The 27788-nt window shown below is 41.9% G+C and overlaps 1 protein-coding gene across 1 annotated transcript in view; it reads left to right on the top strand.

Moving 5' to 3' along the window:
* AIG1 (androgen induced 1) overlaps positions 1–27788 on the top strand; it is a 241340-nt gene that overhangs the window by 92574 nt on the left and 120978 nt on the right. The window contains exon 3 of the mRNA XM_030198497.1: positions 21514–21615. Within this exon, the coding sequence (XP_030054357.1) occupies positions 21514–21615 (102 nt within the window). The remainder of the gene's footprint in view (positions 1–21513; positions 21616–27788) is intronic.

The following is a 27788-nucleotide window of genomic DNA, read 5'->3' as shown; positions in this document are numbered from 1 at the left end:
AAGAAGAGGTAGGGGAAGAGCATGGAGGGTAAGAAGATTGGTAGGAGGTCATTTCTGAGCCATTGTTGTTAATGATTAGATGAACCGGTAAATGGATGGGTTGCTTATGTTTGCTTATGGTAGGTCAAGTCATTTGGGTAAATCTGTTTGAATAGATGGGTTTTCAATAGTTTCCTAAAGGGAAGGTATTCACTAGTTGATCGAATGTATCCGGGTAGAGCATTCCAGAGTTGGGATCCCAGGTAGGGGAAGTTAGATGCATGATATGTTTTATACTTTAGTCCTTTGCAATTGGGAAGGTGCAGGTTAAGGTATGTCCGTGAAGATGTTGACCTGTTTCTGAATGGAAGGTCTAATAGATTGACCATGTAACTTGGTGATACTCCATGGAAGATCTTGTGTATTAGTGTGATGGCCTTAAAGTTGACTCGTTCTCTAATAGGGAGCCAATGAAGTTTCATATGGAGGGGTGTTGCACTTTCGAATCTAGGCTTCCCATTGTCTGGGAGTTTCAGGTAGATGGTCTGTCTTTTGTTATATCTAGCCCCTCTGGTTGCTAGAATAGTGGTGATTAATTCTCCTGTATCCACTCAGCCTGCTTTTATTACACACTGGTTGACCATTTAATAGTTTCAATAGAAAGAGAGCGAAGAGTGGAGCGTTTTGATACCAGTGAGGTTATGTGTCAGTTCAGTCATGAATATCATAGGGTCTCCTTTGAACATTATAACGTTATCTCTAATTTGTATGATTTTCTGCTGAAAATATATAGCTTATTGGGTAGCAGATGGAGCAGATTCGTAGGAGATAGTAATAGCCTGGGCATCTAAGAGGGTGTTAACTATTTTGAAAATATGTTTGGCATTGAAAGGATCAGTTGATATTAGATTTCCATTGTAGTCTATTTTAGTCTTTTTTTTATTGTATATTTATAGAGTCTTAGAGCTGATTTCCAATGTAATGTATTTTCTTCAGTTTTGAATTTTTGTCATTTTCTTTCAAGCTGCCTACATTTTTGTTTGATGCATAGGATGTCTTTATTGAACCAGATGAATTGGCTCTTTTTTTTATTTAGATTTAATTTTTACTGGTGCCTCAGAGTCTAGTATTACTAGAGGGTAAATCTGTTGAACAAGGATTTGTATATTATTGATAACCAGCCACCTCTTTTACTGGGTCTGCAGAGATTGAGGATCTTATAATCTGGTGGACATATGTCTTTAATGGTAGGAGCATTATTTGAACGTAACCAAGTTTCGGTAATCATGACTAGACCAAATTGTTCATCCTCGATCCATCCCTTTATGAGTTCAGATTTGTTCACAGCGGATCTAGAATTTACATAACCTATAGGTATTGGAATGAATGAGTGGGCTTATTGCGCACTGCAACATTGTATTCTAATTAGATGATGTTTAAGATGTAGATCTTTAAGTCTGTGTTGAGAGGATTGGTATGCATGAGGGATAAGTAAAGTGTGTATGAAGGTAGTCATTGCTATTAGATTGATTTACATTTCTTGTCTTTAAAGCATTAAGTTTTAATCGTTGCTTGTAAGGTATAATTAACGGTACATTATAATTGTCTTCTAAAGAGACAGTTTGGTAGCCAAAGAGCTAAAGAATTAGAAGCAGTACAGAGAAACAGTTAGCTAGATTAGACATTAGAAACATTAGGTAAGATTAGCAATACTTGAGGCTTAACAGATAAGGTTGAAATTAAATATAAAATCCTTGCCTGAGACCACTGCAAACGACGTGCACAATCAGATGCACAACGAGGTGTACCGCTTTGGCACGATGCCTCAGTAGTTCTCGCTATTGAAGCAGCTGGGTAATCGATTCAACGGTGAGGAGAGCAAAGTTTGACCTGGTATGTTCTGCTGGGTGTTTTCCCGAGGTTGGGTCCAGGCCATTGATGAAATGTTCAATGTTGGTGTTGTGCTGAGGAAATGTATTGCGTAATTTTATTATTTTTTCATTAAAGTATTTAGTAAGATTGTCAGCGGATGGGATGTCTGTGTTGGTTGTGGTGATTGGATTGGTGTCTAGTAACTTATTTACGAGATGGAATAGTTTCTTCAGGTCTTTGTAATCTGGACCTATTTTAGTTTTGTAGTAAGACCTTTTGGTCTGTCTTATTTGTATTTTCTTTGTACTTGTTTCCATGCGTTGAATGTGTGTTCATCTTTTGGTTTTTTTTCCATACTCGTTCGAGTTTCCTGGATTGTGTTTTGATTTTTTTTAGTTCGTCATTGAACCATGGTATTAAGTTTTGTCTTCTTGATGTTCTTGTTCTTAAGGGTGCTAATACGTCTAGTATGCAACTGCATCTTTCATCCCATTCTGAGAGGTAGTGTATGGAGTCCGTTCGTGCTAACCATTCATTGTCATATATCTAATTGCCAGAATTCCTTTGGGTCTATTTGGCCTCTTGTGCTGTAGGTTATATGTTCATGTGTACGGTGTAATCCCTTCCTCCGCCAGTGTAGGGATAGGTTTAATTTGTAGTGGTCGGACCAAGGAGTTTCTGTCCATTTAATATCTGTTATTCGTAGGCTCTGGTCTGTGGCCAATTTATGTGAGAAGAGGTCCAGTGTGTGCCCTTTCATATGGGTAGCTTTCAAGTGTGGCCATATGAGATCCCATGAATGGAGGAAATCCTTACATTCTCTTGCGCTGGTAGATTTTGGATCTTCTAGGTGAAAGTTTATGTCACCCAGTATAAGTATGTTGGAGTTGGTTACACACGTGTTTGAGATGAAGTCCGTGAAGATAGACTGGCTTTCGTTCCAATTACCGGGTGGTCTGTAAAACAAGACGCAGTTCAGATGATTAAGCAGGGATTTGTTATGGATTCTAATCGAGGAAATTCGTAATTTTTGGCGCTGTGCAGCTGGTTGTAGGTAGGGATGGGAGGCGAGGGGAGAATCGCGGGACACGGAAGGGAGGGCAGGGCAGAGGATAATCGCTGGACATGGAGGGGAGGCCAGAATCCTGGGATACGGAGGGGAGGGCAGGGCAGAGGAGAATCGCTGCACATGGAGGGGAGGTCAGAATTGCAGGACACGGAGAGGATGGGAGGGGAGGGAAGAATTGCAGGACATGGAGGGGAGGGAAGAATCACGGGACATGGAGGGGAGGGCAGGGGAGAGAGGAGAAATCGCTTAGACAAGAGCCTTCCTAGGGCCCGTTTCATTTTTGACGAAACGGGCTTGGTTGCACTAGTGCTTATATAGTGGGCCCAAAATCATATACCAGTGTGCCTTCTGATGTGTTACATTTTGCATACAACGGAGAAGCAATAAGTTTTGCTTTATACTCTTGTTTTCTTGACCACTATGCCCTATGAATAAACTTGTAATGGCACTCTCGCAGATCAACTCCCTGGGAGTGTCCTAATAGTATGGGTAGCATCATACAAGACGTGGAAGGACAGTGGTCCAGGCTGAAAGAAGCTATAAATAGGGCCACGAACCTTTATGTAAGGAAAGTAAATAAAAGCAAGAGAAAAAGGAAACGGATATGGTTCTCCAAGCAAGTGGTTGAGAAAATAAAGGCTAAAGAGTTGGCGTTCCAGAAATACAGAAATACTCAAGAAAAGGAACACGGGGAGGAATAGTGGATGAAACTGAAAGAAGCCAAGAGAGAGATACGTCTGGCGAAAGCGCAAGCGGAAGAACAAATGGCTAGAAATGTAAGAAGGGGTGACAAAAATTTCTTCAGGTATATTAATGAAAGGAGAATAACTAAAAAGGGAATTGTGAGACTAAAATATACTGCGAACCGCTATGTGGATAATGATGAAGAAAAAGCAAATTTGCTAAATAGATACTTTTGTTCTGTTTTCACAGAAGAAAATCCTGGAGAAGGACCGCGATGGACTGGAAAAAGTACAAATGAGAATGAAGTGGATAGAGCACCGTTCATGGAAGAGAGTGTGTATGAACAACTTGAAAAGCTAATGGTGGACAAAGCCATGGGACCGGACGGGATCCACCCCAGGATATTGAGGGAGCTCAGAGAGGTTCTGGTGGATCCTCTTAAAGATTTGTTTAATATATCCTTGCAGACGGGAGAGGTTCCGAGGGATTGGAGAACGGCGGATGTGGTCCCTCTTCACAAAAGCGGTGATAGGGAAGAAGCTGGAAACTACAGGCCGGTAAGCCTCACTTGGAAAAGTAATGGAAGCGATGCTGAAGGAAAGGATAGTGAATTTCCTGGAAGCCAATAAGTTGCAAGATCCGAGACAACATGGTTTTGCCAAAGGGAAATCGTGCCAAACGAATCTCATTGAATTCTTTGATTGGGTGACAGGAGAATTGAATCAGGGACGAGCTATAGACGTAATCTACTTAGATTTCAGCAAAGCTTTTGACACGGTTCCCCACAGGAGGCTCTTAAATAAACTCAATGGGCTGAAGATAGGACCCGAAGTGGTGAACTGGATTAGGAACTGGTTGACGGACAGACGCCAGAAGGTGGTGGTGAATGGAATTCGCTCGGATGAGGGAAAGGTGAGTAGTGGAGTGCCTCAAGGATCGGTGCTGGGGCCGATTCTGTTCAATATATTTGTGAGTGACATTGCCGAAGAGTTAGAAGGTAAAGTTTGCCTATTTGCGGATGATACTAAGATCTGTAACAGAGTGGACACCCGGGAGGGAGTGGAAAACATGAAAAAGGATCTGAGGAAGCTAGAAGAATGGTCTAAGGTTTGGCAATTAAAATTCAATGCGAAGAAATGCAAAGTGATGCACTTAGGGAATAGAAATCCACGGGAGACGTATGTGTTAGACGGGGAGAGTCTGATAGGTACGGACGGGGAAAGGGATCTTGGGGTGATAGTATCTGAGGATCTGAAGACGACAAAACAGTGTGACAAGGCAGTAGCCGTAGCAAGAAGGTTGTTAGGCTGTATAGAGAGAGGTGTGACCAGCAGAAGAAAGGGGGTGTTGATGCCCCTGTATAAGTCATTGGTGAGGCCCCACCTGGAGTATTGTGTTCAGTTTTGGAGGCTGTATCTTGCTAAGGATGTAAAAAGAATTGAAGCGGTGCAAAGAAAAGCTATGAGAATGGTATGGGATTTGCGTTACAAGACATATGAGGAGAGACTTGCTGAACTAAACATGTATACTCTGGAGGAAAGGAGAAACAGGGGTGATATGATACAGACGTTCAAATATTTGAAAGGAATTAATCCGCAAACGAACCTTTTCCGGAGATGCGAAGGCGGTAGAACGAGAGGACATGAAATGAGATTGAAGGGGGGCAGATTCAAGAAAAATGTCAGGAAGTATTTTTTCACGGAGAGAGTAGTGGATGCTTGGAATGCCCTCCCGAGGGAGGTGGTGGAAATGAAAACGGTAACGGAATTCAGACATGCATGGGATAAACATAAAGGAATCCTGTGCAGAAGGAATGGATCCTCAGGAGCTTAGTCGAGATCGGGTGGCAGAGCCAGTGGTGGGAGGCGGGGCTGGTGGCTGGGAGGCGGGGATAGTGCTGAGCAGACTTATACGGTCTAGAGCCGGTGGTGGGAGGCGGGGCTGGTGGTTGGGAGGCGGGGATAGTGCTGGGCAGACTTATACGGTCTGTGCCAGAGCCGGTAGTGGGAGACGGGGCTGGTGGTTGGGAGGCGGGGATAGTGCTGGGCAGACTTATACGGTCTGTGCCCTGAAAATGACAGATACAAATCAAGGTAAGGTATACACAAAAAGTAGCACATATGAGTTTATCTTGTTGGGCAGATTGGATGGACCCTGCAGGTCTTTTTCTGCCGTCATCTACTATGTTACTATGTTACTATAAGATCTCGGCCAGTATCCCAGTTCCTGTTCCAAGGCTGCTTTTATAATTAATTTAAGAATTAATGGTGAACATTATTTGTGCAAATACTTAAAGTTGCAATTTTTTAACATTTTTAAACATTGCTGCTTCTCTTTTTTTTATTACTCTTATCTTTTCAAAAATGTTTGAATAGGTAACTATGCTTTTTATATAAAATAACAAAAAAGACAAGAGTAATAAAAAAATACATCAGTAATATTTAAAAATGTTAAATTGCAACTTTAAGTATTTGCACAAATGATGTCCACCATTAATTCTTGGAGTTTTTTGGCCATTGATTTGTCTATTGACTGTAATTACTAAGTACCGTAGATTGCTGAGGTCTTTTCCTCTATGTTTTTGCATGCGTAGAGCACTCAGTTTTATATTACCCACAAATTTAGTCTGTAGGTGTTACCGAATATATATTTTTTGTGGTATATCCTTTTTGTTTTGAAGTTCTTCTGATGAATATTCTGCTACCATACATTGACAGGGATATGCAATCTGTAAAGAAGTTTACAAATTTACCCATGAAATAAGATCTCTGAAACGAACTTTGCTGAAGACCTGAGTTCTAGTCCCTTTTCTGGGAATATGCTTTGACTTTTCTAAAATTTCACCAACATCCATAAGAATAGTGACAAACAGAAAGGAAAACTGTGAATGTCCCAGACATCTCATTGAAGGTTTAAATATTGCAGCTGCTGGCTTTGTCTTTCCTTAAAGATACTGGAATGCCATCAAGCTCTTCTCATTCCACCCATGTTAATAAAATCCAACTTCTTTCCACTTCAGTTTTTCAAAAATGTTTAATATGAAAACAGCTGAAGGCAGAGCAGAAGATGAAAGGCCAGGGGTATCCTTCACACTCATCACTGATTGCCATACCCGTGGGGTGCTCTTGTCCCTGGGAGTATCCCTTCCTATTTCCTCCCCACTTAACCATGCTAACAAGATCTTCAGATTCTCTTCAGCTATAACATTTTTAATATTTGATTCTGAAAGAAATCCCTCATATGAAGATATATCAGATTCTGTATCTGCCATACCAATCTCCATACATTGTGCATCTGCTACTGTGCTGTTTACCTTATCTGCTGATGGTCCCTCTGTCCCTTCACACTGTTGTGTTACTGCTTTTTTTTTTTTGCCTCTCTGTGGAGATGCAAGAATCAACTGCTGTTTCACAATTGTACTAGAAGTTGCATCTGTTGGTGGTACTCTTAAAGAAATCTCTCTTTTGCTTGGTTTATGGACTACAAATTGTTATGCTTGTAGACTTCTTACTCTTCCTCTCTACCAGTTCTGCTGCTTGCCCTGAATCTCTTAACAACGTTCCTTCTTCCATTTCTACCACCATTCCAACACCTGGGCTTCCCAAGCATTATGGTTCGATCAGACTAGATTATAAGCGCTGTGGAGCAGGGTCTATCTCTTCTTTGTGTCTGTATAGTCCTGTATAGATATGGTAATGCTTCAGAAATAAGCATTATTAGATGAATGGCTGTCTGCCTTTACCCATATGTCCTGTCTGTCTGTAGTGTTATCTTTGGGTTTCTTTCTATTGAACCAGATGGTGAGAGATTTTTACAACTCATTTCTCTATTCATCTGAGGGAGAGTGATGGATATTTGAGTCTTAGATCTTTGTCTTTATTACTGTCAGTCTCTGACTGATAATAGGCAGGCAGACAGACTATATAACCCTGTAGCCAGCCAACCAGGCACAGGCAGAAAGTCTGAAAGAATTTTACAACTCCCTGTCTTTACGAGACTGTTCTGTCTGAATCAAAGAACTGTATACTGTTTGGATGATTTCATTTTTCAATTTTGTATGTAATTGCAATTGAGCAGCTGCCAAAGAATCATATTGACTAAATGCTTGAGAGAAAATGATGCTCTTCCGGTGTAGTATCTTTTTATTTTTGCTCAGCTGCTGGCATCAGCACCCATGGGATTTTAGAAAAAATGAGTAAAGAAAGGCTGTCTGGCCTTATGGATCATGCCTTACATTGCTGCTGAATCAAATGGCATTACTATTTCTAATCATTTGTGAGCATTATGATTTAATCAGAATAGATTGTAAGCTTTATGGTGCATGGACTGTCCTCACAGTGCTACAATTGCCTGGTGGCGCTTTAGAAATGATTAGTAGTAGTACCATTAAATGACTGGCCATCTTGCTTTCCCTGTGAGTCCTGGGGTTTCTTTTCTGTGGCGACAAAGGCAGAAATGTTTTTACAGTTACATCGGAGAAAGATACTGTAATGGCAGTCTGAGCTCCCTATTTAACTGCATTCAATGCAGTGAGTCAAGAGGGATGGTATGATCACACTGATTGGGCATCATTGACAGGGCGTTAATTCTCCTGAAGAAGCCTGGGAGGTGAAACGGGTCCCCGTAGGGATCGTCCTTTGCTGTCCTTGTTAAGTGCTTTTTTGCATATTGAAGTGCAAGCATGGAAAGATAATCATATAATTTGATGTATATTTGCAAAAAAATTGAAAAATATCTAAATCTGAGAGTATTGTGAAGTGAGCAATGATAATGAATATTTGGGATTGCAAAGGAGGTATTTTGACCAATGAATGAGACTATGAGCTGTGTTTATGAACTTATTGGTATCTTTGAATAAAACCAGTGTTTACGTCATCTGTTGATCATCACAGCCAACTGAGGTCTTTTTCCTCCATTTTTTAAAGATTGTGAATGATTACATTCTTTCTTACTCCTCATTTTTATAGTCTGAGCTTTTGCTGGGAAGAAAGGAAGTGTATTTTCCACTATTGTTTGTTTTGGTGTTTATCCGTTGTGGTGAATTTTTTTTCTCCATTTTTTGACCAGAATTGAATGCAATACTCAAAGGTGAGGTTGCACCATGGAGCGATACAAAAGCATTGTAGGATGAGACAAGATGGCTGAATAGAGCAGACGTGTGCGAGTGAGCTCCCGACCTACTAGATTGCAACACAAGAAGTTGGATCGTACCCTGTGCTGGACATGGGGAAATGGAAGGGTAAACCCAAGGAGGTGGCCTCCTCAGTACCTGGGTGTATCCCCCCTCCTCGCCAAGCAACTCTGGAACAGTTTGGGATTCAACCGTCGGTAATGCGGGTGCTCACTTCAGAGCTTTCCCCAATGATATCGCTGGGAAACAGTGCGGAGGCGATCTCGTTGAGTCCGCCGGGGAATACCACCCCTCCACAACCCGGAAGCAGTATGGACACGACGCAGAAGATGGTAGGAACACCCGAAGTGGAGAAGATCCCACCGTCTTCAGGAGGCCTTGTCGGAACCCTTTCCCCAATTGGTAATCAACAACAGGGGGTTTTGACCACTTCTACCCCCCTGCCAATGGGAGCTGCACCGATGTTTTTGGAGGTGAAGAAACCACAAGTGGTAACGTTAGATTCTATATGGGACGTTATCCAGGGCATGAATGCTCTACTCTCTCAGGTAACTACTTCTTTTACTCAAGAATTTGTTAATGTGAAACAGTTCAGAAACAGTTTGCTGAGAAAATGCAAGTCCAGGAAGTACAAATGGAAACTTTAAAGACTGAACTCTCGGCACTTCAGAATTTTGCCGGCTCTGTGGTTAAAGATAGAGAGGTTCTAGTTAGGAAACTAGAATCTTTCGAAAATCATGGGAGGAAGAACAATTTGCGGTTTATTAACTTTCCCAAATCGCCAATAATACCAGCTATGGATATGCTGCGTAAATATTATACAGAAATACTTGGATTTCCACCAGAGGGATTTCCCCCTCTAGTTTGGCTGCAGTACATAACTGGAAGAAAATCCGATCCCCTGAACTCTTCACCGCAGCAACCTGAGATGAACTTAACAGAGTTTTTTGAAAACTCTTTAGAATTGATAACAGAGAGAACTACTCTTATAGTTTCCTATGCACTTGAAATGGATAAGATGAATACCTTTAAAGTTTATTTCCGTCATTTGAATGACAAATTTTGGGGGGAAGCAGTTCGTATTTTTCCTGATTTAACCAGAGAGACTCAGGCTCGGCGTCGAGAGTTTTTGAAGTTAAAAGTTAGAACCCTTGCTTTAGGGGGCACTTTTAAATTAATTTTTCCATGTCGTTGTATAATCTCTCTGGACTCTGTTAATTATATATTTATGCCGCCCAAAAAATTGGTAGAATTAATAGTTGCTAAAGAAAGTAGTGATAATTCAGCCCAGGTTGTCCAATAGAATGTTAAGTGCTGAGATCTCTGGCTAGGGGCATTCCCCATTCCCCTGCTCTTTGCTTCTGTTACCTAAGAATTTAATTCAGAATTTTTTCCTTGTATCTTGTCTTTAAGTTGTGGTCTAAAAGTTGTAAATTTTTCTTTATATAGAATGTTGCCTTTATTTGTCTTTATTTTCTCTGATTAACATTGTATGTTATTTTTTGAATTTTAAATGCAAATAAAACAAAAAAAAACAAAAGCATTGTAATATTCTTGTTTTCATTGTGCATTCCTTTCCTAATAATTCCTAGCATCCTGTTTGCTTTTTTGGCCACCATTGCACACTGGACAGAAGATTCAGCATATAATCTACAATGATACTTAGATCTTTTTCTTGACTGCTGACTTCTAAGATGGACCCCATCATCTGGTAACTATGATTCGAATTATTCTTCCCAGTGTTTCAGTGGGCCCCAGGGGTTATCAAATATTTAGTGATTTATTTCTGTGCTGATGCAAAGTCTTTATATAAATTAAATGTCTTTGACCAATTGGAAAACATAAAGAAATTGTGTGAGTGCTGTCCTATTAGGCTGTAGCACTTTAAACTTCTATATCCGTTTCAAGTGGTTCCGTTTTGGTTTACCTGCAGGGATGAAAAATGGATTAAGAGCATTTTGTGGCAGTTTTTGTAGAGGAGTAAGACACCCTTATCAGTCTTGCTATTTTTGTGCTTCCCAAGGGTGAGGGGGGCCTAAATTCTGGCAGAAGGTTTTTGTTCTTTTGAGACAGCTTGTTTTTGTTCTTTTGAGACAGCTTGTGGGTGTAAGAATGGAATGGCCATATGAATTGTTGATGTTGAGGAGTTTGGAGGAACATTTCAGGATGCCTGCTAACAAAAAGAGTTGTTGTGTGCTATCTTCATATTACACAAATGTATTTTACAAGATTGGACTGATGAGCTACCCCCATCTTGGGAACACTGGCAACACCAAGTGACTCAATTTGAGTTATGGTTTCTTTCCTGTCATGGAAGCCCAACTGTGACATCTAAAAAATGGCTGTGGAAAAAAATCATTGTCTCTTACATCGCCTGGTTTCTCCGAGGAGAAGCAGGCTGAATAATCTTCACAAGTGGGTCGGCGATCGGCACTGGCCCGGGAACCGGCATTCCAAATAGCAAAATTCTTTACTAGAGCCTTCTGAGTGCGACGTGCGTTCAACTGCGCATGCGCAGAGTGCCTCCCAGCCTGCTGCATGGCCGTGCTCCTCAGTTCTTTTTTTCCGCGTGAGGAGCAGCAGTGTTTTTCTGTGGTTTCTCTGTGTGCCCAGGAAAGAGCCTGACGTAACTTTTTGAAGTGGCTTTCGGCTTTTCTTACCTTTCTCCTTATTTTGTTCTTTGAAAGAAAAAAAAAATAACCCTTTGTATATTTTTAGTTCTTTTTCCCCGCTTCAAGTTTCCTTTCATTTTTGTTGCGGCCGTTTTAGGTCTGCTTGACCAGATCCTTCCCTCTTTTTGTGCCCTTTGGCACAATCGCGTCTTTTGATTTAGCTGGCGCTGTCTTTCTTCCATGTCATCGAAGACTCCCAGTGGCTTCAAACGCTATACTCAGTGCAACTGGACCATCTCAGGCACTGATACCTATTCATGGTGTATACAGTTCCTTGGGCCTGACCATAGCTAGCTCGTTGTGCCCTTTGTCTTCGTATGAAGAAAAGGACTCAACTGGCTGAAGAAACTCAGCGAGAGAAACCTTTTGGGGTCCGGTCCTTCGAGGTTGGCGGCCCCAACATCGGCATTGAGGGAAGCACTAATGTCGGGAGTGGAAGTAGGCATGGCTGCTGAGAGACTGGAAGCAGCGAGGCATCGAGTGGTTCTCCACCTGCCTCGAGGCCTCCTGCTATGCAGGCCCCCCTGTTATGATATGTTAAAAAGCAGCAGTTTTTATTTTAATATAGCTATTTTGCCTTTCTTGAGCTGGGAGCAGATTTAAGAGTTGCAAGACAGCTATAAATGAGCTTTTTCTGAAAGCTACCCTTCTAAGATTGTGGTTTGATATTTGGCCTATGGTTGTGATAAGTTGCTGGACAATAAGTAAGAGCCAGAGATTCCTATGACTAAGGGCATCTGCAGTATCCAGATAAACAATCAAAAGGAGAAGTGGCTGTGGGTAAAATTGTAGCCTTAGCAAGAGGGTGGGGGCAGTAACATGGTAACTTTACCCATTATCTAATGAAAACTTATTCTTATGTACATGACAGGCCTAACTGTCAATTTAAGGGAATAAATGATAGAAGTTGATGGAACATGCTGGAAATTGGATTCATCATAACATGCATACCTTTGCTACAAAACATTAACAGTGGCTGTGGCACTTAAAGAACAATGTGAGTGTAACAGATGTTCATGAACGTTGAACTATATGATGTGTGCTGTATTTCTCAGATTCTCCACAGAGTGCATTTCATATCCTGGTTCCTTCTGTATGATATTTATCCACTGTAAGAAAAGTTCTTGTGATTTGGGAAAGGGGTTATGAATGAATGTCTGTGAATGACACAGATGTTAGGTATGTGTCACAAGAACATAGTTATAAACTGATGGGTAATATGGTCATCTATAGGGCAATCCCAGGACAACGAGAGCTAGGACGACATGAAGATTTGCAATACAGCTGACACACCGGAGGGAGTGGACAACATAAGAAGTGATCTAAAAAAAAATGAGAATGGTCTAATGTTTGGCAGTTCAAAATTAATGCGAAGAAATACAGAGAGATGCACATGGGGTGCAGAAAACAAAAGAGCTGTATTTTCTAGAGTGTGAGAGGCTGATCAGCACAGACTGGGAGAGGGACCTTGGAGTGATAGTGTCAGAGGATCTTAAGGAAATAAAAACAGTGTGACAAGGTGGTGGCCATAGCCAGAAGAATGCTATGTTGCATAGAAAGAGGGATATCCAGCAGAAGAAAGAACGTGTTAATACCCCTGTACAAGTCATTGGTGTGGCTTTATTTGAAGTATTGTGTTCAGTTTTGGAGGCCATATCTCGCCAAGGATATCAAAAGACTTGAGACGGTTCAGAGGAAGGTGACAAAAATGATATGAGACTTGTGCCAAACGATATGAGATTTGTGCCCAAAGATATATGAGAAGAGACTTGAAGACCTCAATATGTATACCCTAGAGGAATGGTGGGATAGGGGGAATATGATACCTTCTAAGTATTGGAGTGGAGGGGTGGTTAGTGCAGTGGACTTTGATCCTGGGGAACTGAGTTCAATTCCCACTGCAGCTCCTTGTGGCTCTGGGCAAGTCACTTAACCCTCCATTGCCCCTGGTACAAAATAAGTACCTGAATATATGTAATCCGCTTTGTGTCATCAGCAAATTTAATTACCTCACTAGTTATTCCCATCTCTAGATCATTTATAAATATGTTAAAAGGCAGGAGTCCCAGCACAGACCCCTGGGGAACCCCACTATCAACCTTTCTGCATTGAGAATACTGACCTTTTAACCCTACTCTCTGTTTTCTATCTTTTAACCAGTTTTTAATCCACAATAGGACATTGCCTCCTATCCCATGACTTTCTGATTTCCTCTGGAGTCTTTCATGAGGTACTTTGTCAAACGCCTTTTGAAAATTCAGATACACAATATCTACTGGCTCACCTTTATTCAGATGCTTATTCACCCCTTCAAAGAAGTGTAGTAGATTGGTGAGGCAAGATTTCCATTGACTAAATCCATGTTGGCTTTGTCTCATTAATCCATGCTTATGTATATGCTCTGTAATTTTGTTCTTTATAATAGTCTCTATCATTTTGCCTAGCACCGACGTCTGGCTTACTGGTCTATAATTTCCCGTATCACCTTTGGAAACCTCTTTAAAAATTGGCGTTACATTGGCCACCCTCCAATCTCCTTGTACCATGCTTGATTTTAAAGATAAATTGCATATTGCTAACAACAGCTCTGCAAGTTCATTTTTCAATTTTATATGTACTCTGGGATGTATACCATCAGGTCTAGGTAATTTGCTACTCTTCAGTTTGTCAGATTGCGCCATTACATCTTCCATGTTTACAGAGATTTGTTTCAGCTTCTCTGACTCATCAGCATTGCATACCATTTCTGCACTGGTATCTCTCTCACATCTTCCACGGTGAAGACTGAAGCAAAGAATTCATTTAATCTTCCCCCTGTGGTCTTGTCCTCCCTGATTGCCCCTTTTACCCCTCGGTCATCTAGCGGTCCAACTGATTCTTTTGCTGGTTTCTTGTTTCTAATATACCCAAAAAAGCTGCTATTCTGTGTTTTTGCCTCCAATGCAATCATCTTTTCAAAGTTTCTCTTTGCTTTCCTTATAAGTTCTTTGCATTTGACTTGCCATTCCTTATGCTGTTTCCTGTTACTTTCAGTCGTATCCTTCTTCCATTTCCTGAAGGATTTTCTTTTAGCTCTAATAGCTTCCTTCACCTCACTTTTTATTTATTTATTTATTGCATTTGTACCCCACATTTTCCCACCTCTTTGCAGGCTCAATGTGGCTTACATTACATCATGAATAGTGGAAGTACATAAGAAAATAGATATTTAGTATTGCAGGATCTTGGGTAACATGATAATGATAGAGCATGATAGTAGTATAGTAAGCAAATATCATAGGGTTATTCTGGATATATGTGTAGGAGTTCACATTTGTTGATCGTTGTGGTATACCTTGTTAAAGAGATGAGTCTTCAGTAGTTTGCGGAAGTTAGTTAGTTCATAGATTATTTTTAAATTGCGCGGCAGTGCATTACAGAATTGTGTACTCAAGTAGGAAAAGGTTGACGCATGCATTAATTTGTACTATAGACCTTTGCAGTTGGGAAAGTGAAGATTGAGGAATGTGCGAGATGATTTTGTAGCATTCCTGGGTGGTAGGTCTATCAGGTCTGACATGTAGGCTGGGGCATCTCCGTGAATGATTTTGTGAACTAGGGTACATATTTTGAACGTGATGCGTTCTTTGAGTGGTAGTCAGTGTAGTTTTTCTCGTAGGGGTTGAGCTCTTTCATATTTAGTTTTGCCGAATATGAGTCTAGCTGCTGTGTTCTGGGCTGTCTGAAGTTTCTTGATTATTTGCTCTTTGCAGCCAGCATAGAGTGCGTTGCAATAGTCTAGATGGCTGAGTGCCATTGATTGTACCAGGTTACGGAAGACGGTCCTTGGGAAGAAAGGTCTTACTCTTTTTAATTTCCACGTGGAGTGGAACATCTTCTTGGTTGTGTTTTTCGCGTGATTCTCCAGTGTTAGGTGACGATCAATGGTAACTCCAAAAATTTTTAGGGTGTCCGAAATTGGAAGTTTCAGTGTTGGTGTGTTGATGGTGGTGAATTTGTTCGTGTTATGTTGAGAGGTGAGTATTTGGCATTGGGTTTTTTCTGCATTGAGTTTCAACTGGAATGCATCTGCCCATGAATGCATGATATGTAGACTCTGATTGATGTCATTGGAGATTTCCTTTAAATCTTGTTTAAATGGGATGTAGATCATTACGTCGTCTGCATATATGTATGGGTTGAGGTTTTGGTTTGATAGTAGTTTGGCCAAGGGTATCATCATTAAGTTGAATAAGGTCGGTGAGAGGGGGGATCCTTGTGGAACTCCGCATTCAGGTGTCCATGTGGTCAAATTGGATATTACTTGGTATGATCGTGTGGTTAGGAATCGCTTGAACCAATTGAGAACATTGCCTTCAATTCCGAAGTCAAGGAAATGACGTCAGAAGAAGGCGGAACACAGCGAAGGGAAGGCTAGAGACGTCGGGAGCGCCGCCTCCTTCACTGACGCTGCGCTGCTGGACCGCCACGGAGGTAAATTTAAAAAGAAAAAACAAGAAAAGGGATGTTGGTGGGAGAGAAGAGGGCGGGCAGTAGTTGAACAATGGGAGCGGGAGGGCAGGGGAGAGACGAGCATGGATGCGAAGGGGGAGGGGAGAAGAGGGCGGGCCAGGCCAACTGGGACATGATGGGAGCGGGAGGACAGAGGAGAGAGGAGCATGGATGCGAGGTGGGGGGGTCATGGAAGGGAGAGAGGGGAATTGCTGGATAGGGATTAATGGAGGGTGACAGAGGAGCATGGATGGGAGGGGCAGGGCTCAGGGAGAGAGGAGAATTGCTGGATAGGGAATTAGGGATGAATGGAGGGCACAGAGGAGAATGGATGGGAGGGCAGGGCTCAGGGAGAGAGGGGAATTGCTGGAAAGGGATGAATGGAGGGGGCAGGGGACAGAGGAGCATGGATGGGCATGGATTGGGAGGGCAGGGCTCAGGGAGAGAGGGAAATTGCTGGATAGGGATGAATGGAGGGGGCAGGGGACAGAGGAGCATGGATGGGCATGGATTGGGAGGGCAGGGCTAAGGGAGAGAGGGGAATTGCTGGATAGGGGTGAATGGAGGGGACAGATGGGCATGGATGGATATGGATTGCAGGGCAGGGCTCAGGGAGAGAGGGGAATTGCTGGATAGGGATGAATGGAGGGGACAGGGGACAGATGGGCATGGATGAATATGGATTGCAGGGCAACAGGGCTCAGGGAGAGAGGTGAATTGCTGGATAGGGATGAATGGAGGGGACAGAGGAGCATGGATGGGAGGGCAGGGCTCAGGGAGAGAGGAGAAATTGCTGGACATAGAAGGGAGGGAAGAGAGATGAAGGAGATGAAATGAGGGAAAAGGAAGAGAGGAGAAAAACTGCACATGGATGAAGAAAATAGGCAGAACCTGAGGACCAGAAATGAAGAAAAAAGGAGGAAAGGAAAGAAATAAATGGAAAGGAAGCCCTGGAAACGGAGTTAAGAGGACAGATAGCAGCAGAATCAGATACTGGGCCAGCATGATCAGAAAAAGAAAGTCACCAGACAACAAAGGTAGAAAAAAATCATTTTATTTTCATTTTAGTGTTTGGAATATGTCCACTTTGAGAATTTACATCTGCTATCTTATTTTGCAATGTATAGCAGTTTGTTTCTAAGAATATTGCTCACAATTCCTGTCAGTGTGGCAAGTGGTGAGCGATCATTTTCACGGGGGGGGGGGGGGGGGGGGGGCGCTGCCGCTGCCACCAACTGACAGTCTGCAGGGGGGGCGCCAACTGATAGTCTGCAGGGGGGCGCCAGAGACCCTAGGCACGGCCCTGAAGTGACTTGCCCAGAGTCACAAGGAGCTGCCTGTGCCTGAAGTGGGAATTGAACTCAGTTCCTCAGTTCCCCAGGACCAAAGTCCACCACCCTAATGACTAGGCCACTCCTCCACTCCGTGGAGGAGTGGCCTAGTGGTTCTTGCATTTGCATATAAACATTTCAAACAATGTTTGTTGTATGTATTCACAACTTGCTGAGCAGTTGACATTGTTAATTTGCAATCTTGAAAACCTGTCTGCTCTTTATTTAAACACACCTGATCTATTATGGTTTCAATTTCAACCTCGATATCGGGATTTATTATTAATTTGGATTTTGCTCTACCTTCTCTGTTTTGGTGATGTCTTTTAAAGATACCTTGTTCCAAATCATAACTTTTGAGTGATTGTCGGCCATCCCCCAATTTCTAGTTTAAAAGCTGCTCTATCTCCTTTTTAAATTTTGATGCCAGCAGCCTGGTTCCATCCTGGTTAAGGTGAAGCCCATCCTTTTGGTTCATGCTCCCCCTACCCCAGAATGTTGCCCAGTTCCCAACAAATCTAAATCTCTCATCCCTGCACTATCGTCTCAATCATACATTGAGACTTTGGAGCTCTGCCTGCCTCGTGGGACCTGTGCATGTAATGGGGAACATTTCTGAAAATACTACCTTGGAGGATCAGGATTTCAGCTTTTTACCTTGGAGCCTAAATTTGACTTCAGAACCTCCCTACCAGATTTTCCTATGCCATTGGAACCCACATGTATCAAGACAGCCGGCTCCTCCCCAGCACTAAGGTGACGAGTGAGGTCCACCACCTTCGCACCAGGCAGGCAAGTGACCAAGTGATCCTGACATCCACCAGCCACCCTGCTATCAAATCACCAACTACAGCGGCCGTCCTAACTCTTCCTTCCTGGAGAGACATTCTCGTTGCAAGAGGATATTGCATCCTCTGGTGGGCTGGTCCTGGCTATAGCATTACTTCCAACTTCTCCAGGTTGATGCTCTCCTTTTAGGAGACTGCCCTCCTCCAAGGCAGCACATGGGCTGCTAGACTGGAGGTGGGACTTTTCTACAACATCCCTGTAGGACTCGTCTATGTACCTCTCTGTCTCCCTCAGCTCCTCCAAGTCTGCTACTGAGACCTCAAGAGAATGGACGCATTGTCTGACAGGTAGGAGCTCTTTGTATCGAGAACACACATATAACCTCTCATAAAATGGGAGATAATCATACATGGAAAAGACCGGATATCACCCCTCTGCTGGACTGCTGTCTGCATCTTCATATTAAAGAGTTGTTTAATTCAAACTTTTTAAGGTACTAAGGATTTTAGATGGGTATAAAGAACCTTAAGATTAATAAAATTGTTTTTAAAGAAAAAAATATTCTGTCTTTATCAATAACCTACTATTCCTGTTTTAAAGCCCAATCTTTAAGGGGCCCTACGCGCATCAGTTTGGAGTTACTGTCTGGCTATCGCATGGCCCAGGTAGTGATTTCATTTTTAACATGCATCCGCTAACGCACACCAGAAAATAATTTTTATTTTCTTGCACGCAACAGAAACCAGACAGTAATTGTCATTCTATGAGGTTAGACGATTACTGCATGGTTAACGTGTGAGACCTTACCACTAAGTCAATGGGTGGCGGTAAGGTCTCAGACCCAAAATGGATGCACGCCAATTTTTATTTTGCCGCACATCCATTTTCAGTAAAAATAAAGAAAAGGCCTTTTTTACAGGTGCGTTGAAAAGGACCTGCCCACGCCCAAAACATGCGCTACACTAGCTCAGCGCACCTTAGTAAAAGGACCCCTAAGTTACCAAAGCAGAGAGCAAAATATTGTTCACTTTCCAGAGAAATGTTCTGTTCTCTCAGAACTTCTCAGAAAAAAAAGTTAAGTGGGACCTTTCCTGTCTATATAGTTTTTGTTCTAAGGGAACTGCTTCAAACAGAACCTTTTAATCTTACCCAGTAATCAGATTGCCTTTAGTAATCTTTGCAACTCCTCTACTTCTTCATATCTTAATTAACACCTATTCAGGTCAGTAGCAATGCAACCTCTCCAGCAGCCAAGAACTGAAAATAACTTTCTTTTAGGACAGAGTTTGACTTTGAGCCTTGCTAGTTTCCTTTTTAATGCTCTTGGCTGTTATGTTTTTACCTCCTAGAGAAAGTTTCAGTTTAAAACTATGGGGAAAGGGTTGTATACTATGGAAACTAGTTAATAATGCATGCTTCTTTTTTAATTTTTTCCTAAGACTGAACTTGGCCCTGTTGTGCTTTCTAGAGGCTATCTGTTAATGCTGTCTTAGAAAGTTCATGTTCTAAAACTGGGAGGAAAATGGTATGGAGACTAGTTAATAAAGTTTGCTTTAAAATATATATATATTCTATCTTTATCAATAACCTGCAATTCCTGTTTTAAACCCCAATCTGTAAGTTACCAAAGCACAGAGGAAAATAATGTTCACTTACCAGAGAAATGTATGTACATATGATGTGGAAATCTGCTTCTTCAAAAGGGGAGTGTTCTCTACAGAAAATGAGCTTATAGAGGGTAATTTTATAACATGGTGCCATAGGTTTGTGCCTACAGAGGTGCTTATTAGGTACTATTTTATAAGGACAAGTAGGCACCTACTTATTTTTAAATACTAGGAACACCTAGTGGAAACTGTATAAAGAAATGTAGGTGTCAACTTTCCTTTATAGAATACTAGCATAACAATGAAAATACAGACCTATTAGTTAGGCTAGAGCACTTACATCAGCCATATAGCTGGTGGTAAACCTGTTCGACGAAGTACTATTGATGTATGCATAACTTACAGTATTCTGCTTGTCGATCTTGTTGTGGCTGTGATGTCATGATTGTGACCAAATAAAATTGACCCTTCAGGGGTGCAGAATAATGATGAACCTAGGAAGAGTCCACCCAAATCATGACCCCAGATGTGGGTTTTGTGATCCCATTTGGGGGTCCCGATCCACAGTTTGGGAAGCTTTCGCCTATGTGTACGTCTGCCGTAAAATACACGATAGAATCCTTTTACTAAGCTGCATTAGGTGTTAACATGCGCTTAATACAGCTAAAAATGGAGCACCATGGGGTGTACTTAAGTGATAACTTTGAAATGCGCACGTGCTAATGGTGCATTGAAAAATTTGTTTTTTGAGGAGGTGTATCTGGGGTAGAGAGTAAATTCCTACAAAATGGATGGCAGTACGTGCTCATGCAGTAATTTAAAAAAAATGGGCACATGCTAATAGAAACATTAGCACATTTGCCATTAATACAAAAGATAGAAAATAGGCCATTTTACAGTCATGATAAAAAATAGCCATGGCACATGGGAAAGACCCACATAAGGGAGCAGTATGGCCATTTTTTTACCACACCTTTGTAAAAGGACCCCTATATAAGATATGAACATATTTACAGAATACTACTTAGGCAGAAATTGACATTTACCCCCCCCCTGTTTACTAAGCCGCGCTAGCGGCTGCCATGTGGCAGTGCTGACACAGCCCATTTAAAGTGAATGGGCTGTTTCAGCATTAGCGCATGGCAGCCACTAGCACAGCTTAGTAAATAGGGGAGTTAATGTGCAGATGTGCCGTTGTTCTAATGATTTATGTATGTAATTGGTGCGTAATTATTAGCGCATAATTTGTAGAATTGTCCTCATAATATGGGATTCTTTTTGGCATTTCACATTGGTTTTCTGTTATGAAATTACCCCCATAATGTTTTCATAAGTTGTTTTTGTGTTGAATTTGGTTGGTGAATGCAGGTAGTATAAATAGTAAATTGGTCCACCTAAATTCATCTAACTCAGTAAGATTTATGTCAGCAGAAGTGAAGTTGCTCAGCCTGATATTCGTTGTAACTACTGTGTAGCTCCTCATTCAAACACTTCTGGAACTGCTGCTACTGCTGGGAAGAGGCTTATTTTCATGAATGCCTGAGGAGATGTTTGTGTGGGAGCACAGTTTTTCTTTTGTACTGTGTATTGGTTACTGTGAGGGAGAGAGGGAGGGAACCAGGGCTTTTTGTATCAGATACTATGAGTTTGAATAACAATCTTTGGCACTTTATTTTAATTATTTGGAGCTTAGTACTTGGTGCTAATTTTAAAGGTTAACCCAGACACAAAAGATGTCCTAAATCTTGCCAGCCAAGTATTGACTATGTAGATTTAGCTGAATTTTCAACTGAAAATCTACCTGATAAGGTTTTGCTGAAAATATTCTAAATGTAACCTGTTAAAATTAACCCATTATCTCAACTGCAGTCATTTCTTTTTTTTGCAGTTTGTTGTGACTATGTTTTGGGCCCTCTACCTCTGTGACAGAGAACTTGTTTATCCAAAGCTGCTTGATAATTTTATACCACCGTGGCTGAATCATGGAATGGTAAGTACAGTGCTTATTGATAGAAAAAGTCAAATCCACTAAAAAATTGCAACAGCAGAAATTATTTTTACCTTACATGCAGTAAATAGCACTAAATTATACTGGAGAAATGTGAAAAAATATCATAAGGAAACATAATAAAGGGACTTATCAAAGCTTTTTATGGAGGTGAGTACCAATTTACCTGGGTAAATTGGATTGTTCGAAAATTGTTCTCAGAGCAGCTAAAAAGTGCACACATGGTTCATTATGCATGTGCCCGTACTTGCATTAAAGAGTGGTCTTTCTCTGGCTATGTATAGGTTGGGGGCAGAATCAGCTCCATTTTGTTTGTCCCCGCTCCTCCAACCTGCCAGGGAGCAGCATTTTTAGCCATCTGCAAGGCCAGACTCATGATAAAGGCTGATAGATTTTGTAGCTTTTATCTCAAGGCTGGCCTGGCAGGCATCAGGAGAGGGAGGGAGTGAACACTTCTGCTGCTGATTTGTGGGGCTGGGGTACACAGTGGGGAGGGGCATTAAGGGTAGGTAACCCTATGGCAGTGATGGGCAACCTTTTGAGCTTGGTGTGTCAAAATTCGCCAAAAAACCGAGCATAACTCGGGTGGTGTGTCACTTCAAGAAAAAAACCATAATTTCGCGATATTTATAGTTTAAATAACAAAAATGTATAATTGTAATATATAACTGTATTTAATAAACCAAAACCTATTTATTTAACTTACCTGCTTAGTGACTTCTTTGTTCATCTGTCAGTCGGTTTCTTTTGTTGGTCTTGATATTATTTAACTTGTGTGGGGTGCCGTGAACTAAGATAAGTGAGGGGGAGGGGGAATTCTTTAACTAATCTGCCTATTAGTGACTTTTTTGTTGCTGAATTTCATTGGCTAAATCTTCAATTGAAGGTTGGTATTTTGTACACTTCAAGCCCAAGCAAGCACTACTAACTTCATCTTTCAATCTGTTTCTTTTGTTGGTTTTGATATTATTTAACGCTGAGAATAAGGTTTCACAAAACTACGTAGAGGGAAAAATTGTGAGTAAAGCCATTGCTATATTTTTCAGGGTGCTAAAAGTGTCTGGTAATCGGATCCAGGCACTCCAAATTTCCTGGTAACTCAGATATTCTCTTAATAATTGCATCTTTATTCTGCATATCGTGAAATAGAACTGGTGCACATCTTAGGAGAGTTTCTTTAATAAATTCTCCCTCACTGAGTGCTTTTCCATGCTGAGCTATGGAGTGAGCAATGCTCAAACTTGCAGATGTTAAATTTGTAGAACCTTTTACAAATTTAAGGATGGACTTAGATTGGCTCTTATAAAAGTGTAGCTGCCTGGAAATGTATTCCTTCCTTTCATCCTCACTTTTTTTCAAGAGCTGGGAATGATTAGTTTCAAAATGTCTATTTATATTCCACGTTCTGCTTACTACCGTTTCAGTACATAGAACGCAAAATGATTTGCCATTTTTTTCTATAATGCCATACATCTCGGTCCATGTCTCTTGAAAGGGTCGGCTACTGCTACTACCACTTCCTTTACTTAACCTTGGTTTTTTATTTTTTGGGTTCTCCATCAGGGGGGCAGTGACAGAAGATAGAATTATAGATAGCCTGTTAGCCCTGCAGGCAATTAGGGGTTAACTAGCCTAACTGACCACCTTATGTAAATTAAGATGGCTGCCGCTATTTCTAATGGCGGGAAACGGCACCCATAGCACATGCCCTCGCCTCTCCCAGCCTCCCCCTCACCTATCTCAGCAATGATGGTCAATTAGAAATCCACGACACCCCAGAACAGTAGATTGGATGATGGTTGCTGTGGTTATGTGGTAATGGCGATCACAGGGCCCCCAGAGATGCGTCCCCCACGGCATTCCGCTGCTCTCTGCTCCGCCGGCCGGAAGTGAGGTCAAAGATCCCCTAACGGCCGTGCAGGAGCCGGGGCAGAGGGAGCAGCAGGGAGGGAACAAGCGGAGGACTCGGAGGGAGCCAATAGGAGCGCACACGGCACCCCCCCCAGCGGGTAAACATGCACCGGGGGGGGGGGGTGATTTCGCCGGGGGGGGGGGGAGGTCGCGCTGCACCTGGGGGGGGACGCATCGGCGATCCGCCCCGGGGAACGCCGCTGCTTCTCTGTATGCGGCCACATGCGGCCGCGTGTCACCGAAAATGGCTAAGCGTGTCAGTACTGACACGCGTGTCATAGGTTCGCCATCATGGCCCTATGGCCTGCTGAGCCTGAGAAGAGAGAAAAGGCAGAAAGGGGGAAGAACCAAAGGAAAGTAGGTTGATGAGGGGAAGAAGGAGAAAGTCTAGGGGAGAAAGGTTGAGAAGAGGAGATGAAAAGCATCTGGAAAGAGGAAGGGATTGAAAAGGAGGGATGTGCATTAGGTGGGAAGGGATGTGAAGAAATAAAGAGCATATGGAGGGAGAAAGAATGGATATCCTCAGGATGGAGAGGGTGAGAATGGGAAAAAGATAACCTGGAGGAAGGATGTGAGAAAGGGAAAAGAACCTTTAGAAAGTACCTATGTAGATATATTGTTTAATATTTAAATGCTAAGTATGTGTTCTTTGGTCCAGCTCATTTGTAGCAGGATGCCACAATGTATACCTCTCTGCATAGTAACAGGAGTAACATTCTGGGTCCTTGCTCCTGAGCAGTGCCAGTCAAACTAATGAGGGATGGTAGAGCCCAGGAAAACCCTGCAGTATGTATGGTTAAGATTTTGGAGGGAAGTATAAGGAATTGGGCTGCATTCTGCCGAAAAATTTTAATTGTGATTAATCGCACATGTAAAGGTATTTTTATTTATTGATTTTCATTTACTTCCTTGGTTAGAAGACTTTTGTTTTTTTAACTCTAAAGATATTGATTTATGTCCATTTCTGAGAAGAGATTTTTTTCCATCAACAAGCAGGATGTAGGTAGGCACACAAGTGTATGATGTCATCACACATTGTTGGGATGGATCAGCTCTCCCAGAGTTCGAACTTAGACCCCGATGCACAAAAGTTGCCGTTAAACACTTTGTACGTTTACATCCCCGGTAGAATTTTAACAATTTTGAAACAGAGACCGATACTCAAAGGACATCACATGTAAATGAGATGCATGGAAATCCTGCACCCAGCTTGGTAGGGAAAATGCCTAGGGTGTACGCAGAACAGTCTCTCGGTAAGTGTCCATGTTCTGCGCATGCCCAGGAATCATTTTGTCCCACTGCTGCGCTCTCTCCTTTCCCTCAGTGCTCTGATTCTGGCTCTACCTTCCTCCTGTGGCTTATTTGCTTTCCCAGGCTGCTTTTGATGTATGGATTTTGCAGGTGTGCTTGGGAATCTGTTCCTTGCTGAAAGTCCCCAACATGCTTGGGAATCTCCTTCTTGCTGAAAGCCCCCCAACTGACATCATAGGGGCTTTCCCTAGCGAATTGTCTGGCTGCTTTTTTTTCTACGCCCCTCTAAGCTGTTTTCTGCTCTGCGACACTGTTTTACTCCTTCCGTTCCCATTTCAGTGTTATTCAAAAATGCAATCAGACTGTTCCTCCCAGAAGTTGCCCTCATACAACAATAGCTTCAGACCTGACAGAAAATTTTGCATGTTAAAGGTAGGCACTCCTTTCACAGAATGCTCATTTTAATATTAATGAACTTGTTATAATACATTTGCATTGGATTATCGGTAGCTGCTGCGGTGAACGGTTAAAGTCACACAGAACCCCTTTGTGCATCAGACGCTAAATAGTGTTTGCTTTAGACAGGCCCTTAGTGTAGAGCTCTGAGTATTTGTCACCCTTTCCTGCACATGCTAGTGGTTATTTTTATGTTTGTTTATGTTTATTAAATTTTTCTGAATCGCTTTTTTTAACATGCAAATCAATCAATGTACAAACCTAATAAAATCAGTTAAGAAAATGCCAGTAACCAATAGGAAAGACTGCAGTCATATTGAGAGCAACCACACCACCATATACTAAACTGCAAGGGGCCCCCACCATCTTTCTCTACACTAAGAATATGTCCTGATGCAAAAGTACGTTTTCAACATAGTCTTAAACTTCTTAAAAGATTAATATCTAAAGGTAAATTGTTCCATAAAAAAGGGGCCATGAAATAACAGGCACTTTTTTGTGTAACCTCCCAAATACGCCTGTCTAGGGTTAGGGAGGAACAACCTGAAATCATCATGGAGCGTAAGTTGTGTACAGGAATGTAGGGAATAGTAAGCCTTGTTTAGATAATCAGGAAGACCTGTATGAATCACTTTGAAGACCAGGGTAAGAACTTTAAACTGAACTCAAAGATGAACAGGAAGCCAATGGAGTCTCTTAAGTAAAGGTGTAATATGGTCTCTGCATTGAGCTGAACAGAGTAACCGAGCAGCGGTATTTTGAAGTGTGTAAAGGCATTTAAGTTATTTATGCTGGTCTTCCCAATTTCTAGCGTTAAAATAATCAAGTCGAGAGCCCACAAAGGCGTGGAACCTAAGAATAGACATACTGGGTCAGACTGTGGAACTTGTCCATCCTTTGTTAAACCTAGATATGCTAACCCCCGTTACCACATTCTCCAACAGCACATTCCAGAGCTTAACTATTCTTTGAGTACAAAAATATTTCCTCCAATTTGTTTTAAAAGTATTTCCATATAATTTCATTGAATGTCCCCTGGTCTTTGTACTTTTTGAAAGGGTGAAAAATCAATTCATTTTTACCTGTTCGACACCACTCAGGATTTTATAGACCTCAATCAAATCTCCTCTCAGCTGCCTCTTTTCCAAGCTGAGGAACCCTAATCTCTTTAGCCTTTCCTCATATGGGAGGAGTTCCATGTCCTTTATCATTTTGGTATCTCTTCTGTGAACCTTTTCTAATTCTGATGTATCTTTTTTGAGAGACCAAAATTGGATTCAGTGGTCAAGGTGAGGTCGCACTATGGAGCGAAACAGAGACATTATAATATTCTTGCTCTTATTTTGCATCCTTTTCCTAATAATTCCTAGTATCTTGTTTGCTTTTTTGGCCATTGCCACACACTGGGCAGAAGATTTCAGCGTATTGTCTACAATGACCCCTAGGTCTTTTTCTTGAGTGCTGATAAGTTGACCCTAGCATCAGGTAACTATGATTTGTATTCTTCCCAATGTGCATCGCTTTGCATTTGTCCACATTACGTTTCATCTGCCATTTGGATGCCCTGTCTTCCAGTTTTCTAAGGTCTTCTTGCAATTTTTCACCTTCTCCATTGAGAAAAATGGCCATTTAACCCTACGAAGGAATGGATCCTAAGGAGCTTAGCCGAGATTGGGTGGCAGAGCTGGTGGCGGGAGGCAGGGATAGTGCTGGGCAGACTTATACGGTCTGTGCCAGAGCCGGTGGTGGGAGGCGGGGCTGGTGGTTGGGAGGCGGGGATAGTGCTGGGCAGACTTACACGGTCTCTGCCCTGAAAAGGATAGGTACAAATCAAGGTAAGGTATTCACAAAAAGTACCACATATGAGTTTATCTTGTTGGGCAGACTGGATGGACCATGCAGGTCTTTTTCTGCTGTCATCTACTATCCTCTGGCTCAAATTGTCCTCTCTTTTCTGGAGCCGTATGGTAACCCTAACCAGAAGATTACCCAAGGTAGGAAAAGGGTTCTGGTTTGGACAGTGGGGAAACTCAGTACTAGTGCTGTCCAATTCATGATTCGCGCAGTCTCCCATCTCTGATTGGTGATGTGAAAACATGTTAGAACAGTACTTGCATTATGTTGCGAAGGGCAGTTGAACTGAAGCAACCCATTGGTTTAGCTTTGAGCAGCAGCAATAAAATTATAAAGAAAGGTGCACCTGCTGAATGTGAGTATGATCTTGCCCCAAAACTTGTTGATGTTTTGCATGCTTTTGAGAAAGCCACAACAATTGCATCTGGAGAATAGTATGTTACTGTGTCTGTTGTTCATCCACTAGTTGAACACCTGATTAATTCAATTGATACAACATATGGGGAAGATTCAGGAGAGGTAGGAGAGGAAGTTGATATCGATGATGAAGATACAGAATCAGCAAACCTGAAAGTTATCTCTTGCTTGAAAGAAGAGCTGAAGAAAAGTTTACTCCACAGTTTTCAAGATATATTATTTGATAATTTATATAGCTTAAATAGCTTCCTGAATCCGAGATTCAA

This window comes from Microcaecilia unicolor, chromosome 3 (genome assembly GCF_901765095.1).
Source record: "Microcaecilia unicolor chromosome 3, aMicUni1.1, whole genome shotgun sequence".
NCBI classification, from domain to species: Eukaryota; Metazoa; Chordata; class Amphibia; order Gymnophiona; family Siphonopidae; genus Microcaecilia; species Microcaecilia unicolor.
Note: the sequence above shows the minus strand (reverse complement) of the source record. Positions and strands in the feature narration are given on the sequence as shown.